This window comes from Crocuta crocuta, unplaced genomic scaffold, assembly GCF_008692635.1.
Source record: "Crocuta crocuta isolate KB4526 unplaced genomic scaffold, BGI_CrCroc_1.0 scaffold267, whole genome shotgun sequence".
Lineage (NCBI taxonomy): Eukaryota > Metazoa > Chordata > Mammalia > Carnivora > Hyaenidae > Crocuta > Crocuta crocuta.
In genome coordinates this window covers 1,551,192-1,561,722 of record NW_027531899.1, presented here as the reverse complement: position 1 = coordinate 1,561,722, position 10,531 = coordinate 1,551,192, and the positions used below count along the sequence as shown (strand labels likewise).

General features: G+C 52.3%; 3 protein-coding genes across 4 annotated transcripts in view; 1 reads left to right on the top strand and 2 right to left on the bottom strand.

The window, feature by feature from the left end:
• SARS2 (seryl-tRNA synthetase 2, mitochondrial) overlaps positions 1–3,228 on the bottom strand; it is a 9,451-nt gene extending 6,223 nt beyond the window's left edge. Inside the window, 2 exon segments of the mRNA XM_077773670.1 lie at positions 1–95; positions 2,946–3,228. Coding sequence (XP_077629796.1) covers positions 1–95; positions 2,946–3,212 — 362 coding nt within the window. The 5' untranslated portion in view covers positions 3,213–3,228.
• A 136-nt stretch (positions 3,229–3,364) lies between these two features.
• Positions 3,365–8,263, top strand: MRPS12 (mitochondrial ribosomal protein S12). 2 transcript variants are annotated; one of them, XM_077773669.1, is made up of 3 exons: positions 3,365–3,501; positions 3,797–3,864; positions 7,560–8,263. In XM_077773669.1, the coding sequence occupies exons 2-3, from the start codon at positions 3,816–3,818 to the stop codon at positions 7,928–7,930; spliced, it is 420 nt and encodes a 139-aa protein (XP_077629795.1). In that variant the 5' UTR covers positions 3,365–3,501; positions 3,797–3,815; the 3' UTR covers positions 7,931–8,263. The 2 variants fall into 2 exon arrangements, with proteins under 2 accessions (XP_077629795.1, XP_077629794.1); XM_077773668.1 differs by having other exon boundaries at positions 3,367–3,510.
• A 1,641-nt stretch (positions 8,264–9,904) lies between these two features.
• Positions 9,905–10,531, bottom strand: part of FBXO17 (F-box protein 17) — a 13,616-nt gene continuing 12,989 nt past the window's right edge. The window contains exon 6 of the mRNA XM_077773859.1: positions 9,905–10,452. Coding sequence (XP_077629985.1) covers positions 10,309–10,452 — 144 coding nt within the window. The 3' untranslated portion in view covers positions 9,905–10,308. The remainder of the gene's footprint in view (positions 10,453–10,531) is intronic.

Below are 10,531 nucleotides of genomic sequence, written 5' to 3'. Positions count from 1 at the left end.
AGCAGGTTCCTTTCTGCCTCAGCCACAGCCCCCTTCTCTTCCTCCAGACTCCGGATCCGCTCCCGCAGCTGCCTCAGCTCCTGCCATGTTGAGATCTGGGGGAGGGCACAGGAGGGAAAGGCGTGAAGTGGCCACTGTCCCCTGCCCCTTCTTGCTGGGGCCTCCCCCTGCTGGCCACCTGGCGCCCAGCACCAAGATTCTCCTTGGTCCCGGCAGTCCTAGAGCTTCCTGATGTAAATCCCAGCCTCCTGTGCTCATGTGTCCAAGATCAACCAACGGACGCGAGTGGAAGTGGTAAGTGTGACTCTTGGGTCACCTCCTTGAAGGTAAGCCTCCATGCTGGGCTTTCTGTCTCTTAATCCCCTTGGACTTGACGATGGGATCTGAGAGCCAAACCGGACAGCATCCGAAGGAATGCGGAGCAGAGGGTGAAAGGACCCAGGCGCTGGGGACCCGGAGCTCAGGCCCAGCCAGCACTCCCCTCTGGTCTCAGAGAAGAGAGACGCAGCCTCGGTCCTATGGGGCGGCCGCGCTCAACCCGTCCCCTCCCACAAAGCAGGCTCAGTTCTGGTTCATGGGCACACCTCCTGCTGTGAGGTCCCCAGAGTCCCTGAGCCTCCTGCCGGAAGCCACTCTGGCCCTGTGGCCGGGCTCCAGGGCTCCACGTCCTGACCTTTCTGCCTCCTGAACGTCCGTCGCGCCCATCCTCCTCCCATCCCCCCACGCCTGCCCGACTCTGCTCCAGGTCCTGTCCTCTGCGCCATCCTCCCAGCCTTCAGGCTCACCTCCTCCAGTCCAGCCAGAGCTCTTACACAATCGCTCCCCTGCCTGGAGGCACCCATAGCTCCCCAGTGCCCCAAGGAACAATTCGCGTGCCCCGTTATTGCCCATGATGCCACATGCCATATTTCTTGTCACACTTCATGCCCCAAAGAAGTGCTTTTTGAGCTTTGGGATGTGACCCATTAGCAGGTTATAAATAATTTAAGATCGCTCAACCAGCACTTTAAAAAACTTGGGGTAAAATATAAAGTTTAGCATTTTAGGGGGCACCTGGGTGAATCAGTCAGTTAAGCGCCCGACTCTTGGTTTCGGCTCAGGTCATGATCCTACGGTTTGTGGGTTTGAGCTCCATGTTGGCTTCTGTGCTGACAGGCCGGAGCCTGCTTGGGGTTCTTTCTCTCTCTCTCTCTGCCCCTCCCTTGCTCATTTACTCTCTCTCTCTCAAAATAAATAAATAAACACTTAAAAAACTATATAAAGTTGGGGCGCCTGGGTGGCTCAGGTCATGATCTCTAAGTTTGAGTTCAAGCCCCATGGACTCTGTGCTGACAGCTCAGAGCCTGGAGCCTGCTTCCGATTCTGTGTCTCCCTCTCTTGCCCCTCCCCTGCTCACTCTCTCTCTCTCTAATAAACGTACAAAATTTTTTTTAATATATAAAGTGTAGCATTTTAACCATTTTTAATTGTACACTTCAGTGACACTAAGTATATTCACACTGTTCCACCAGAACTTTATCTTCACAGATGGAAGTGCTATACCCATCAGACACTGTCTCCCTGCTCGCCTCTCCCCAGCCCCTGGCAACTGCCATTCCATTTCCTGTCTCTGTGCATTTGACTACTCTAGGCACCTTGTATGAATGAATGGAATTACCCAGCTTCTGTCTTTTTCTGATAGTCTTATTTCACTTAGCATAAGGTTCGTTCATGTTATGGCATATGCCAGAATTTCGCTCCCTTAGGAAGCCTGAATCATATCCCAACTGTGTGTACCATACACCATTTTATCTATTCATCCATCCATGGGCACTTGGATTGCTTCTACCTTTTGGCTACTGTAAATAATGCTGCAACAGACATGGGTGTACAAATACCTGTCCAAGTCCCTGCTCTCAAGTCTTTGGAGAATATACCCAGAAGCAGGGCTGCTGGATCATATGCTAATGCTGTGTTTAATTTTTTGAGGAACCGCCCCACTTTCTAGTTAATTTTTCTTTAAAAAAATTTTTTTCTAATGTTTTTTATTTATTTCTGAGAGAGAGAGAGAGAGAGATACAGTGTGAGCAGGGGAGGGTCAGAGAGAAAGGGAGATACAGAATCCGAAGCAGGCTCCAGGTTCTGAGCTAGCTGAGCCTCTGAGCTGGCTGTCAGCACAGAGCCCGACACGGGCCTCGAACCCACAAACCGTGAAATCATGACCTGACCCGAAGTCGGGCGCTTAACCGACTGAGCCACCCAGGCGCCCCTCTAGTTAATTTTTCTGAGCCTTCCTTTCTCCTCTGGTAAAATGGGGGAAATAACGGCACCCACCTCATACAGTTGGCATGAAACTGAGTTGAGGCAAATAAGTACAAAGCACTTAGAACAGGACCATCCTCAGCACCCCACGAAGGTCTAGCCCTGTGGTGACTCTGGTTCTCGCTCCCTGGCACGTAGTAGTATATTACTTCCCACCTTATGATCAACGCCTGGGACACAGCAGACGCTCCTTAAACAGCTGGTCGGCAGACCATTAATGAAATAATTATTTAAATACTTGCTACCTGTGGGGCAGGTGCAGGGCTCTTACTGTCCAAAGGCAACCCCCTCTCCACCCTCGTCTGATTCACATCCCTGTCCCTCAATTCCCCCCCCACCCCCAATTTTCTTTTGTGGTGTTTAGGAAGCCTGGCGGTAGGTTGGAGTACAGAAAACATTGGCACGTAGTAAGTTCCTAAGCGCAAAGGAGGTACTCAGCACGCTTTATGGAACAGGCGCATAATGGGTGCGTACAGGCAGGGCCCCAGCACTCCGTGGAGAACAGGCACACCTATGGGTGCCAAGCACACAACATCCTTCCTTGGGAAGGAACTAAAATTCCTGCAATAGTTTTGCCCCCCGCTGCACCGCATCTTGCTAGCCCCGGACGACCCCGCAGAGGATGCCCGCGCAAGCGCACTCACGATCGCCGGCAGGTCCTCAGGCCGCAGCTGCCCCTTGCGGAGCTGCAGGGAGCGCGCGGCCTCTTCCGGGCATGCGCACAGAGATTCCATGTCCAGATGAGGGAGTTCGCTGTAGCCCTCGCGCGCGTGCTCGTACAGAAGGTTCCGGTCTCGTCTTTCCGTGGCAAAAGCCCTCCTTGGGCTGTGGCTGCAGATGCAGCCTCTCCAGGAATGAAGACCCCGAGCAGCCACTAAAGGCCACAAGCGCCGCGCCATGGACGCAGCCATCTTGGACAGGGGACAAGGAGACACGCCCCCTTTGTCCCGCCCATGCCGCGTTTAGACCAATTGCAAAGCAGCTTTCCTGCCAATCAGGCCCTGGATGGGGCGAGCGCCTCTCGAGCTTCAAACACGGTTCGATGAGAAAAATCGACTGTGATTGACTCTGTCGTTGACCAATCGTCATCTGTGCCCCACCCCTTCGGCGTACACGGGAGGCAGAACCAGCCAATCCCCGCCGGGATGACCTCCGGAAGGGGCTAGAGGCAGATTCAGCGTGCCTGCGGACCCCGCCAGGGTCGATGAGGTTGGTGGAATACTCGGGTGCCACTAATCTCCCCGGCCGTCTCCTGAGTGTCCCTTCTGCTTCTGTGTGCTGGGGGCGGAGGGGTTGTTGGGTGCCCGCTTGGAGCGAAACTAAATTTATGGAGGGAATTTCCGTCAGCAGCGTGTGGGGTTGTGGTTAGACTGTCAAGGAAATTCCTTGGATTTAATCAGAAGGCTCTGAGGACGGGGTGGGGAGAGTTTGGGTCCTTGTCCGGCTCTGGCCACGTTTCCCTTTTCCTTCCTGAGTCTCTTATCCCCTAACACAGGGACCCTGCAGGCGGTGGCATGTCCTGGTCCGGTCTTCTCCGTGGCCTCAACACGTCCCTAAATTATGGTAAGTTAGGGGTTTGAGCTGCAGAGACGCAGCTGGATGAGGGTTATGCCCACCGGGGGAATCAGGGGTTAAATTAGTGATGGATGGATACACGTGGGTTCTAGCGGAGCTCGCGCTGCGGGGGCAAGGGGTGGGAGGTGGTTGCACTGGGGGCTACTATGCATCGTCAGTGGGCATCAGGAGTTTGGGTCAGTTATTGAGTTCTTCAGCCGGTACTTATTCAATACTGTGGGTGAGACATTCAAGCAAAGCATTTTTTAAAAAAAATTTAAGTGTTTTTTTCTAATTTATTAGACAGCGTGAGCAGGGGAGGGTCAGAGAGAGGGACATACGGAATCTGAAGCAGGCTCCAGGCTCTGAGCTGTCAGCACGGAGCCCTACGCGAGGCTCGAACCCACCTACCGTGAGATCATGACCTGAGCCGAAGTCGGGCGCTTAACCGACTGAGCCACCCAGGCGCCCCTCAAGCAAAGCATTTAACTCATTCATTCCGCTGATATATATATATACTTTTAATTTTTTTTAAGTTTAAATCCAAGTTTAGTTAATATGTAGTGTAATAAGGATTTCAAGAGTAGAGCTTAGTGACTTATTACTTACATAGAACACCCAGTGCTCATTCCAAAAAGTGCCCTCCTTACTGCCCCTTGACCATGTAGCCCATCCCTCCACCCTCCACCCCCTCCAGCATCCCTGAGTTCTCTGTGTTTAAGAGTCTCTTATAGTTTGTCTTCCTTTGTTTTTATCTTAGTTTTACTTCTCTTTCTCTATGTTCATCTGTTTTGTTTCTTAAATTCCACATATGAATGAAATCATACGATAGTTGTTTTTCTCTGACTTATTTTGCTTAGTATAATACACTCGAGTTCCATTCATATTGTTGCAAATGCAAGCTTTCATTCTTTTTCATGGCTGAGTAGTAGTCCTTTGTGTGTACATATGTGTACATATATATGCACATACACACCACTTTTAAAAAAAATCTTTAATGTTTATTTTTGAGAGGGCATGAGCAGGGGAGGGGTAGAGAGAGAGGGAGACACAGAATCAGAAGCAGGCTCCAGGCTCTGAGCTGTCAGCACAGAGCCTGACATGGGACTGAAATTCACAAACCAAGAGATCATGACCTGAGCCGAAGTTAGACGCTTAACCAACTGAACTATCCAGGTGCCCCTTCTTTATCCATTCATCAGTCGATGGACATTTGGGCTCTTTCCGTACTTTGGCAATTGTCAATAGTGCTGCCATAAACATTGGGGTGCATGTGCCCCTTTAAATCAGCATTTGTGCCCTGATGATGAGTGATGTTGAGCATCTTTTCATGTGTCTGTTGGCCATCTGGGTGTCTTTGGAAAGGTGTCTATGTCTTTTGCCCATTTCTTCACGGGATTGTCTTTTAGGTGTTTGATAAGTTCTTTATAGATTTTGGATACTAACCCTGATGTGTCATTTGCAAATATCTTCTCCCATTCTGTCGGTTGCCTTTTAGTTTTGCTGACTGTTTCCTTTGCTGTGCAGAAGTTTTTATCTTGATGAGGTCCAAATACTTTATTTTTTTTGCTTATGTTTCCCCTGTCACTGGAGACATGTTGAGTAAGCAGTTGCTATGGCCAAGGTCAAAGAGGTTGTTGCCTGCTTTCTCCTCTAGGATTTTGATGGCTTCCTGTCTTACCTTTAGGTCTTTCATCCATTTTGAGTTTATTTTTGTGTGTGGTGTAAGAAAGTGGTCCAGGGTCATTCTTCTGCATGTCTCTGTCCAGTTTTCCCAACACCATTTACTGAAGAGACTGTCTTTATTCCATTGGATATTCTTTCCTGCTTTGTCAAAGACTAGTTGGCCATATATTTGTGGGTCCATTTCTGGGTTCTCTATTCTGTCCCACTGATCTGAGTGTGTGTTTTTGTGCCAGTACCATACTGTCTTGATGACTACAGCTTTGTAATACAGCTTGAAATCCAGAATTGTGATGCCTCCTGCTTCAGCTTTCTTTTTCCACACTACTTTGGCTATTCGGGGTCTTTTGTGATTCCATACAAATTATAAGATTGTTTGGGGCACCTGGGTGGCTCAGTCGGTTTAAGATCTGACTTCAGCTTAGGTCATGATGTCACCCTTCTGAGTTCAAGCCCCGCGTGGAGCTCTGTGCTGACAGCTTCAGATTCTGTGTCTCCCTCTCTCTCGGCCCCTCCCCTGCTCGTACCATGTCTCTTTTCTAATTTAACACAAATTAAAAAAAAAACAACAAATTTTAAGATTGTTCTAGCTCTGTGAAGAATGCTGGTGTTATTTTGACAGGGATCACATTGAATACGTAGATTGCATATTTCTTCTTCCAAGTGGATTTTTTTTTTAATATTTTTATTTCTAGGAGAGAGAGAGAGAGAGAGACAGCGTGAGCAGGGGAGGGTCAGAGAGAGAGGGAGACACAGACTCTGAAACAGGCTCCAGGCTCTGAGCTGGCAGTCAGCACAGAGCCCGACGCGGGGCTCGAACCCACGAACCGTGAGATCATGACCTAAGTGAAAGTCGGATGCTTAACCGACTAAGCCACTCAGGCGCCCTCCAAGTGGATATTTTTTAAGATCCTAGTATGCGCCAGGCACAGAGAAGGGCGCTTTATTTGTTGTACTTACTGGTTCCACTTCTTGTACTTATTGACATCCAGTGCCTCTCATGGCCATGCCCTCTTTCACTCACTTATTCACTCTGCTATCTCCCATGAAGCACTTTTTGGTTGCCACTCCCCCAGGAGCACTGGACAGGCTGACACCCTGCCTGGGAAATCTGGGTTAGCCTGACACGCATCTCCTGGTGGCCTCTCACACACCGTGCTCAAGAGGGAGACGTGATTATGGTGTTTGTGATACAGTGAGGCCACTGAGTCACTGAGGGGCAGAGTTCTTGCTCAAGGGCACACGGCTGGGAAGAGACTTCTAGGAACGTCTCATCCCCTTTGAGGATTCTGCTGTAACATGAGACAGAGATGTGGGCCAGGGCCTGCCCTGGATGTGGAGGGGGTATAAAACTTGGGTGTGAAATGGGCGTCACAGGGAGGAGGGGGACACCTCCCAGAAACACCCCATTGGGTTGCTGTGGAGACGACATGAGTTAATATAGGTACCGTGCATAGAACAGTACACGACATGGTGTGAATCTGTTTGCTTTTTAAAAATACAATTTTTTTAATATTAATTTATTTTTGAGAGAGAGACAGAGCACAAGCAGGGGAAAGGCAGAGAGAGAGAGAGGGAGACACAGAATCTGAAGTAGGCTCCGGGTTCCAGAGCTGGACCCAGGGCTCAAACCCACAAACCCACGAGATCATGACCTGAGGCTGAAGTCGGCCGCGCAACCACCGGAGCCACCCAGGCGCCCCTGAATCTGTTTGTGTTTATTACTATTTGTAAACAGCATTAAATGTCAGCATCTTCCTTGTGAATCAAATGAGTCAGTTCACGTTAAACGTTTAAAATAGAACCTGACCGGGGCGCCTGGGTGGCTCAGTCGGTTAAGCATCTGATTTCTGCTCAGGTCATGAGCTCACTGCTCCTGAGTTTGAGCCCCACGTTGGCTTGTGCTGACAGCTCAGAGCCTAGAGCCTGCTTGGGCTTCTGTGTCTCCTTCTCTCTCTGCCCCTCCCCTGCTCTCTCATTTTCTCTCTCTCTCAAAAATAAACATNATTGTGTGTCCCCAGGCCTAGCCCTGGCCCCCCAGCTCTGGGCCACCCGCCCCATGGCCACCCTGAACCAGATGCACCGCCGGGGGCTTCCCAAGCGGCCGCCTACGCCCCTGGGCCCCACGGAGGGGCGGCCGCAGCTCAAGGGAGTGGTTCTGCGCACCTTCATCCGGAAGCCCAAGAAACCCAACTCGGCCAACCGCAAGTGCTGCCGCGTGCGGCTCAGCACCGGCCGCGAGGCCGTGTGCTTCATCCCCGGAGAGGGCCACAACCTGCAGGAGCACCATGTCGTGCTGGTGGAGGGCGGCCGCACCCAGGACCTGCCCGGCGTCAAGCTCACGGTCGTGCGCGGCAAGTACGACTGTGCCCACGTGCAGAAGAAGAAGTGACCGCCCAGGGGGCTGGGGTTTCACCCAGATCGGGCGTTTTCCTCTCTGGGTGCCTGCGGTGGCCTTGGGAAGCTACCCCCGCTCTGGAAGCACCTGGGCCTGGGTTCAGATCCTGACTTCGCCTCTTCCGACGGGAACGCTGCTTGCCCGTGGGGGTTCTGGGTGTGAATTAGTACAAGGCCACACCCTCTGGCCACACGGAGCATTGGCTCCCGGGCCCTCTTCTGTTGGGATAAGGCCCTGGCTCTGTACCGCCATCTGCTGGGAAGGAGTCGCAATAAACAACAGATGCCCCCAGCCCCAAGGTTGTGACGTGAACCGTCGTGCACAGTATTTACCCTCTGCGTGTTTTTTTTTTAATGTTTATTTATTTTTGAGAGACAGAGAACGAGCAGGGGAGGGGCAGAGAGAGAGGGAGGACACAGGATCTGAAGGAGGCTCCAGGCTTCCAGCTGTCAGCACCGAGTCTGACACGGAGCTCAAACCCACAAACTGTGAGATCAAGACCTGAGCCAAAGTCAGTTGCTTAACCGACTGAGCCACCCAGGCGCCCCTACCCTCTGCGTGGTATTAGCCACTCACATCCCCCATGGGCCTCGCTTTCGTCCAGAAAATAGCTCCACTCACATATCCCCCTTCTTGGTATAAATTCAATGCTCTAAGTGGGTAACAACCTATTCTATTTTAAGTTGCTGGGTCCCTGTGGGTCCCTTCCCTGCAGGCCCAGGATCTGGGCAAGGGGCGTGGCCCTCAAGCGTCCTCACCTGTGGAAGGGGCCACGGAAAAGATCGGAGCTACCTGCGTGGGAGCCGCTCTTTTGGGTTATTGTTGAACTCAACACACACCTGGATCCAAATCTTGACTCTCCCTCTTTGTTCTGTGACCTCGGGTGTATCCGTTCCCCACTCTGGGCCTCAGTTTCCTCCTTCAGGAAATGGCACCGAGAGTGGTACTGACCTCACCTTGTCTGGGTTGGGTTACATTTGAAGATTTGGGAGCTGTCCACCTCTCCTTGGGCTCTGTGGAAGGTGTGGCCAGGTGACCTTGGGCAGGTCATTGAAGCTCTGAGCCTGTTTCCACCTGGACTAAGGAACAGCGCCTGCGGGCCGCTTCCTGCATGGAGCTTAGCACAGCTCTTGAAGTCCTCCTGGCTGGAAATGTCCCACAAGGCCTCTTAGATCAGGGCTGGGCGCGGACAAGGCACGGGCTACAGACAGTAACCCGCCATCACTTTACATTTAGCACCAATTTTATTGAGCCAGTTTGTTGGCTGTGCCCAGCCGGGGAGGGGGAGGTGGCAGGAGGGCTTTCCTTCCTGGGAGTCTTTGCCCAGCAGGAGGGGAGCTCCCCCATGTAGGGGCAGGAAGCAGGATCAGGGATGGCAGGGACTCAGGAATTCTGAAAGCAGCAGCACCAGCCTGGCCCAAAGGGCAGGTGCTGATGGGTGGGGCCCGCAGTGGTTGCCCAGGGCCCCAGAGCCTCCCCCAAACTACAGAGAGTGTTCCGTTTGATGTCCCTGTGGGTCACAAGGACAGACCGCCCCGGTCTGGACTCCCTATCAGCGATCATCTTGCTCTAGAAACATGCTGACTGGTGTCCCTGTCCCAGGGTCGGTGGCTTTCCTTACGACTAGAAATCCTGGTTTGGCCTGTGTTTTGACCCTGGCTACCAACGAGTCCACACGTGTAAGCAACTCATTTGCAAACAAAGGNGGTCACAAGGACAGACCGCCCCGGTCTGGACTCCCTATCAGCGATCATCTTGCTCTAGAAACATGCTGACTGGTGTCCCTGTCCCAGGGTCGGTGGCTTTCCTTACGACTAGAAATCCTGGTTTGGCCTGTGTTTTGACCCTGGCTACCAACTGGAGTCCACACGTGTAAGCAACTCATTTGCAAACAAAGAAAACATCTCTAAGTTACCCTCTGACTCCCCACCCCCTACCCCAGGAAGCTGTGAGCAGCTTGGTTGGATCCCTGGTTTATTTCTTTTTTATTTTATCTGTTTTGAGAGAGAGAGAGCATGGGGGTGGGGGGCAGAGAGGGGAAGAGAATGCCAAGCCGGCTCTGCACTGTGAGCGTGGAACCTGACGCAGGGCTCAATCTCATGAACCAGGAGATCATGTCCTGAGCTGAGATCAAGAGTCACTCAGCCTACTGAGCCACCCAAGTGCCCCGGGTCCCTGGTGTCTTGCACAGCACGTGGGCCACCATGCTGAAGCAGCAGCAAGCAGGGCTCACTGGCGGTGTGCCCAGAATGGGCCACAGGGGACTCCCACTGTCCACAGGCATCCGGCTCCCGGCTGCGAAGCTGCCTTTGACCGATGATGATGTCTGGCAGATGGCAGTACATTCTGGAAGGCTGGCTCAGGCTGGTCGGCTAGGACAGGCGGACCCTGACCCTCACACTGGAGTGGGTCACGAGGGCACCATAGTGCCCCACCCAGGAACGCGTGTCCCTCCCATACTGCTCAAAAGACACATAGCGGATGCCCTTGCCAAAGTTGGTGAAGACATGAGACACCTGTATGGGAAAGGAGAGCGGGAGAGTGAGGAGCTGTGGGGCCCTTCTCTTCCTCCACCTCCACCCCCCCCCACCCCCC

Excerpts from the sequence above, each read along its gene's own strand:
- MRPS12 (XM_077773668.1), top strand. Across the intron at positions 3,865-7,559 it reads CAACACGTCCCTAAATTATG|GCCTAGCCCTGGCCCCCCAG; the intron begins GTAAGTTAGGGG and ends GTGTGTCCCCAG.